Below are 7,218 nucleotides of genomic sequence, written 5' to 3'. Positions count from 1 at the left end.
GGGAGCTGCCTCCTCACAGGGTCAGCTCTGCTATCCTCCTGCAGCATCTCGCCCGGGCTCTCTCTCTCTCTCTCTCTCGCCTCCTCGAGTCGCCTCACAGCCCCAGGCCAAAATGAGCATCCGCAGCAAGACGATCAGCACCGTGAGGACCAGCACCGTGTCCGGGGGGGGCTTCAGCAGCCGGTCCACTGGCTACGGGGGGCTGTCCAGCAGCTACGGCCGGGAGGCCAGCTTCAGCGCCCCCATCACGGCGGTGACGGTCAACAAGAGCCTGCTGGCCCCCCTCCACCTGGAGATCGACCCCAACATCCAGGTGGTCCGCACCCAGGAGAAGGATCAGATCAAGACCCTCAACAACCGCTTCGCCTCCTTCATCGACAAGGTGGGTGTCGCCGGCTGCAGGAGGGGGGGCGAGCTGGCGATCACTTCTGGCTCCCCCTTATCCAGATCCTGCACAAACTGGGCAAATCAATGCTGTGGCTAAACACCCTGCAGTGAGTCTAAAGTTGTAGTTTTCTAACTTGTACGTTTTAAGTTGGGAGTTTCACGTATTTCCATTAAAATTAGTGCATTGCTTTCTCAGCATGCTACACTGTAGGATGCATTCTTTTGTTCTTAAGTAGTGTAATTCTTGTAAGTGTCAGCGATTTTAAATAACCAAGAAAAGAAAAGAAAACAGCAAAATATGGTCTGTGAAAAGTCCATCCTTGCTACCACTCTTACCTATTTTTTTCAAAAAATGAATAAAACTCAGGACATCTTATTCCACTGCATATGAAACTCAGGCTTTCCTCTGGTCATCCGTTCTGTGAAGGGCACTGGACACTGGAGAAATCATTCTGCAGTCGGCTTGTTGTAATCCGCTTGTACATGTGCCTTAACTATGGAAACTTACATTGAATGCAGGAGTTTAACAGAGATCTGGACAAGACAAGTACAACCTTGTCACATATGATAGATTTGTGAAATTGGATTAATTAAAACCAAAGGAAAAATGAGGAACAACATAGGAAAATTCACTTGCGATCAGGTTCATCAGCAACAGCACAGCATAACAAATAAAAACTGTGTATGCCGCATCTTGCAAATCCCTCTACCATTCATTAGCCTTCCAATTATAACTCAATTTTAAACTTCTGGGGATATTTTATAGCTGCTTTGTACTTACATTAGAAAAGCCGAAAATAAAAATAAAATTGTTCTCAGCTACAGTTCTTAGAGACCGACTAAACAATAGCACAGATTCACATTTCTGTGGTTCCCCAGGTCCTTACTAAATACATCTGGGGCATAACTTTATTCCCATCTGAAAGAAATGCAAGACAATGCTCTGGCCTGGAGCTGTGAGAGCATCGGATTAGATTACTGAAACCAAGCTCATACACCCTCACCTATGTCTGATTCTTGGCAAGGGATTTCATGCTAACGATCTTATCAACAGTAAACAACTTTACATTGTTAACATACCACACCCCTTATCTCAGCTGCAGGGACCAAAATATAAGAAGCCAAGTACAATTTGATTATACAAAATGTCAAACTTTGTTATAACTTTGTTGTCTATGACTTCAGCAGTAGGATGGATGAACATGAATGAGTCCCATTCAGATGCTATAATGCATCCTTTGCAAGATCTCAAAATCATTTCTCTCTTTCACAAAATGATTCTACAGAATCAGGTGCTCCGCTATGAGAAATGATCCAAACGTCCTTGTTAGTGCTGGCATGTGGCTTATTTCAATCACCACACTCTGAAATGCATGTTTAAAAATCCAAAGCCTTTAAGGTAAAGGTGATATCGGTAGAGATCCTGTGAGCAAAGATCACAGGCTGGTGAGGTGGGGCAAGGCTGGGGTTTTGCAATGACAGCTCAGGGAACACGACAGACCAGTTTTGCAGGCCGCCCTTATGGTACCACTGCTCACAATGGCAGCTTTCAGAAGGTGAAAGTCCGTGGTAGCTGCAGGAGGAGTTAGTAACTGTACATGTTTTTGGGATTCCTAACACGAAAACAGTACCACAGAGCAAACTGTCAACAAGGCTGTCGGGTTCAAGATTTTAAAGATGTCTTCCATTGACGATACATCATTGATGAGGCCAACTTGCAGCAGTCTAGCACACGCTGAAATTCTCCACTTCGAGCTCTGTTCTCAGTATTTGACAACACATCGGTAAGATCAGGCATGAGCTCTTGTCCCACCACATCAGTATGGATGTTACAGATAAGCTGAGAAGTTTTAGGATAGGACAAAGCACTAGGGAGCCATGATAGCTCAGACAGCAAGGGCATCTAGCTCCTGATTGGAAGTCCTGGGTTCAATCCCAGGGAGGGGCAAGCGATGTGGCTTGCTCTGATTTCTTCCAGATGTCTCCCAGGTCCACTCAGCCTGCTTTCCAAATGAGTATCGGGAGTTAATCCTTCTTGGGGTAATAGGCCAGCTGGAGCATGATGCTGACCACATCACCTCCCCTTCCAGTGTCGGATGGTTGAGAAAAAATGGTGGCCCTTGCCCCTCATTCCCCCATGGGCCTGGTTCTCACATCACCTCTGCTTTTCCTTATCTCCCCCACCCTTCGCCACCACCACAAAATAAAAACACAGGTGCGTTTCCTGGAGCAGCAGAATAAGATGCTGGAGACCAAGTGGGGCCTCCTGCAAGGCCAGACCACTGGCAAGTCCCAGATCGAGCCCATGTTTGAGCAGTACATCTCCAGCCTGCGCCGCCAGCTGGACCTCATCAACAATGACCGGAACAAGCTGGACGGAGAGCTGAGGAACATGCAGGGACTGGTTGAGGACTTCAAGCACAAGTGAGTCTCAAAGCCTGGGAGCACAACCAAGCTCTGCGGTGCACTGGTCTGTGCAGGAGGGCAGAGCTCTGCAGTTCTGGTCCCATGAAGCCACAAAGCCTGCAGGTTTTCATGATGGCTATGCCTTGCCTGTCTGGAATGTTTTCGAAAATGTTGTATAGTATTGTTTCTGAAACATTTCCAGTGAAAAGTCTCTGAGCACAGACTATATGTATAGTAGCATTAAGAGAAAATGCACGACTGTGGCAGGGTTTAAAGCCCTGTATTGGTTTATTTGTATCCTGGGAGATTGGCATTTAGCAACAATGAATGAGCTTAGTAAGACTGCTGATGAAATCCCTTCTTCCACCTGTTTCCTTTCAGATATGAAGATGAAATCAACAGGCGCAACGGCCTAGAAAATGATTTTGTTGTGCTGAAGAAGGTAAGATGTCTCAAAACACAGAGACACTGCATTTCACACTGCTTCAATGCATAAAACTGCACACTATTCGTGTTTTTCTCTAGCCTTGACCGTTGTAGAAAAAATGAAAACGTGAATGGAATTATGTGACAGAGTTTTGAAACCTTCCCATCAACCAAAAAAATGCCTTCAAGTAGAAAGCGTTCTTGAGCGTATTGTATTACTATGGCAACAAAACAGGGCTGTTCACTTCATGGCCCCAAAACAGGTCATCCTAGCTACACTGAGACTCCTTTTAAAAGAAAGAAAAAAAGTGAAGGAGAGCTTTAACAATAGGGTCTGGTTAAAATTCCAGCCAAAGCCAGATTTCTGGTCTATCCACTTCCCAAGACAAGATCTGCAGAATCAGCCTGCTTGAATATCCATTGGCAGAGAAGAAGAACGACTCCCACCCTGTTAATAAGAGATCTTGTTTCCTCTGCACCTCATATTCCCGGGCTGGTGTGTCATTTACACTGGTTAGGGATAGTGTTACCCATAGGGAGGCCCTGGGCGTTGCATTGAGCTCTTGTAAATCTGCTTTTGTGCTTTAGGATGTCGATGCTGCCTACCTGGTAAAGGCTGATCTGGAGGACAAAGTGGCTAACCTCACTGATGAGATCAACTTCCTGAGGATCATCTATGAAGAGGTAACAATTTGCCAAACAATTAGCCTGTCTACCTTTTGAAAACTGTGCTGTTTTCAAAAAAGGTTTCCATGCACACAAACAGCATCAGAGACCCACACATGTAGACACCCTATTGTTGCATTGTTTTTTAACGTTTTGCATGCAGCTAGAGGGGTCTAACAGTAGGCTGTGCTAGGCAGTTCCAAACTTCTGCAAACAAGTCTGCTTCATATCATGTCGTCCTTAATGGAGGTTTATATCACATCATTGTGTCCTGTTGTACATGGTTTGATTCACAAAAAAAAACAAGCATCTCTGAAGGTCTAGTCTATTTTTGATTTGGTGCAAAGCTGAAGAGCTGGTTCAAAGGCTTTTATAGCAATTCTTTCCAAAACTCCATACACAGCACAATGTTTTGTTGCAATAACAGCCTTCGGTTTTGTTCCGGGTGCACAGGAGCTACGTGAGCTTCAAGCCAGCATCAAGGACACTTCAGTCATCGTGCAGATGGACAACACCCGCAACCTCAACATGGACCAGATCGTGGCCGAAGTTAAGGCCCAGTATGAGGAAATTGCTGCCAAGAGTCGTGAGGAGGCTGAATCCTGGTACAAGACCAAGGTGAGGAAAATGATTATCCGGTGACCTTGAATGGAGAAAGATCTTTTGACTTTAAGCCTTAAGTCAGAACTAAGTCTTGTTTTAGTGTCCTGTTTCTGGAACAACTACCAAAGTAATCTATCGCAAACCTATCGAAGAAAACATCACAGGTGTTCCACCATCCCGGAAGTCAGACTGAATTCAATCTGCTCTTTCTTGTCTTGTCGGTAGTTTGACCAGATGTCTGCCCAGGCTGGCCAGTACGGAGATGAACTGCGCAACACCAAGGCCGAGATCGCCGAGCTGAACCGTATGATCAGCAGGCTGCAGAACGAGATCGAAGCTGTCAAGGCGCAGGTTGGTGTGAGGGCGTGAGAAGGGGAAAGTGAAGAAGACCTCAGGCACAGTTCCTGCTCTGGGGCAACATCACATTATTTGTTAATTAAACGGATCATTGCAGCAGTGTAGCCTGTATCTCAACCAAGTGACAGTATTACAGAATTGACTTTCATTGAGTAGACACTTAAACATCTCACACGGACACACTTTAAACTGTTTGTTCAAGAGATATCACAATATGTTGCGTTTTCAACTTCTCCCCTCCTGTGTACCAGCGTGCCAGCCTGGAGGTACAAATTACAGAGGCCGAGGAGCGTGGAGATCTGGCAGTGCGTGATGCCAAGGCCAGGGTCAAGGACCTGGAAGAAGCCCTGCAGAGAGCCAAGCAGGACATGGCCCGCCAGGTCCGCGAGTACCAGGACCTCATGAATGTCAAGCTGGCCCTGGACATCGAGATCGCCACCTACAGGAAACTGCTGGAAGGAGAGGAGAGCAGGTGAGTCCATCAGGGGAGTCCCTGTGTCTGGGAATCACTCTTGAACAGATTAAAAGTGAAAGATGAGCAAATGATCTTGTATTTGGACTTTTTGAAGCTCTGGAAATGTATTAATCTTAGTTCAGGCAAACAGCATTTACATTTCACAGTTAGGGGCAAGGATGCAATGCTTTGGAAATACCTTTCCGCTATATTGGAGAAGATTACAGTACAAACCAAAAACATTTTCTGAAGTGCCTGAAACAATGATGTGTCCATTCTCTTTTTCAGACTTTCCCAACAGTCTGTGATCAACATTCACTCTGTCCCCAGCCTCAGTAAGTACCCAGCAAAATGAAAATGAGAAAAGCACTGTTAAAAACTACCTTATTTGGAACAGAAGCGTTAGAAAACAGTTCTGCCGTTTAAAAACTGGCGTGGGTAGCATTTTCCCAAGATGGAAATAAGGATGGAATTATTGTAATGCATCGCAATAGATACCTTTAAAAATGTCTAAGCCGTACAAAAGTTTATCTTTTGGCATTATTTCAAGATCTGAAAGGATTGAAAATGCGATAGGACCGGCTTCCAGACGAATTCACATCACTCTTGTACTAGAGCCTCTACACTGGTTTCTTCTGTGGCTAAGGACTCACATTAATGTTCTGCTTCAGACACGTAAATAACCAGGGACCCTAACATCTATACCAGGTCCAATATATCACCAGCTTTCTGTTCAGACCAGTAAATGCAGGGTTGCTTGTAATCCTAAGGACTGAGAAAATAAATGAGGAGAGTAAAGCTTTGAGCTACAGGACACCCAAGGTGCAGAATGAGCTGCCTAAAATTGTAAGGGAGGCGCTGTCTACGTTACAACAACTGAAACATGATGACATGATTTAGCTTTCGGCTCTTGAGATATTTGTTTAATGTAATGTTACCCTTCCTTTTAATTTCTGCTTGTACACAATGTCTCTTTGAACTTTGACAGTATTTCTACCGACTGACGGATTTCATGCTTTTCATCTCACAGACTCTTCCAGGACAATGAATGGATACCAGCAGAGCAGCTCCAGCTCCAAGGTGCTCATCAAGATGACGGAGACCCGAGACAACACCAGATTCAGCTCCCGTTAGAATGGACCGGAACTACAAGCCGAGCAAACTGGATTCAGCACTTCACTTTCAGCTTAGGCCTAGCAAGTGAAACCAGTCTCCTGGGTTTCCGAGCTCTATGATTGCTTATGGTTTAAAATTAACTGCTCTTCACTATTGATCACCCTTTCTTGCTCTCTCCTACCTTGCAGTCCAGCTTGCACTGTGTATTCCCAGACAGGAAACCTGCCTGTCACATGTCTTTTTTACACGAATGAGAGGGATCGAATACTGCCAACGTAAAAAACAAACAAACAGATAAAGCAATGTAAAAGAAATCATACTTGTAAAAGAAAGAAATATGTAGATGCACTGAAAAAGATTAAAAGGTCTTTAAGAAATCTTGGCCTTGACTGATTCTTCCAAGAAAAATGTTTAGACAAGTCAAGATATTGACAATTACTTTCAAAGCAAGTGTGCCCGGCTTCTTTTCTTTTTTGTTGAGCCAAATTCTCCTTTATTCTGTCCATTTTCAGATCAGTTTAAGATCTTCTTTATGCTTCTGCAAAAGGTGTTGCAGGGTATGGAGTTGTGGGGGGGTAAATGAACAGATCTGGCCCCTTTGGCTTCAGAGATTCAGTCGGGCTTTAGCACATTGAGTCTCATACAGTAGTTCAGCTCCTCAGTGGCCCAAGCACATGAGCAGCCACATCATTTGAAAGACCACAACAGCACGACGTACATGACATCAGCCAAAGCAGCCACGAGCTCAGATCTAAAATAAAATATTTTTACTTCTTCTCTAAAATTTCTAGACCAGAATTAAA

General features: G+C 44.7%; 1 protein-coding gene across 1 annotated transcript; it reads left to right on the top strand.

Moving 5' to 3' along the window:
• Positions 1-6,792, top strand: LOC102697352 (keratin, type II cytoskeletal 8). The gene is made up of 9 exons (XM_006629361.3): positions 1-382; positions 2,603-2,811; positions 3,175-3,235; positions 3,808-3,903; positions 4,339-4,503; positions 4,714-4,839; positions 5,097-5,317; positions 5,588-5,634; positions 6,330-6,792. Exons 1-9 carry the CDS (start codon positions 113-115, stop codon positions 6,431-6,433), a joined length of 1,299 nt encoding a protein of 432 aa, XP_006629424.2. The 5' UTR covers positions 1-112; the 3' UTR covers positions 6,434-6,792.
• The last annotated feature ends 426 nt before the right edge of the window (positions 6,793-7,218 follow it).

The sequence above is a fragment of the Lepisosteus oculatus genome, chromosome 1 (assembly GCF_040954835.1).
Source record: "Lepisosteus oculatus isolate fLepOcu1 chromosome 1, fLepOcu1.hap2, whole genome shotgun sequence".
NCBI classification, from domain to species: domain Eukaryota; kingdom Metazoa; phylum Chordata; class Actinopteri; order Semionotiformes; family Lepisosteidae; genus Lepisosteus; species Lepisosteus oculatus.
This window is presented reverse-complemented; position numbering and strand designations above follow the sequence as displayed.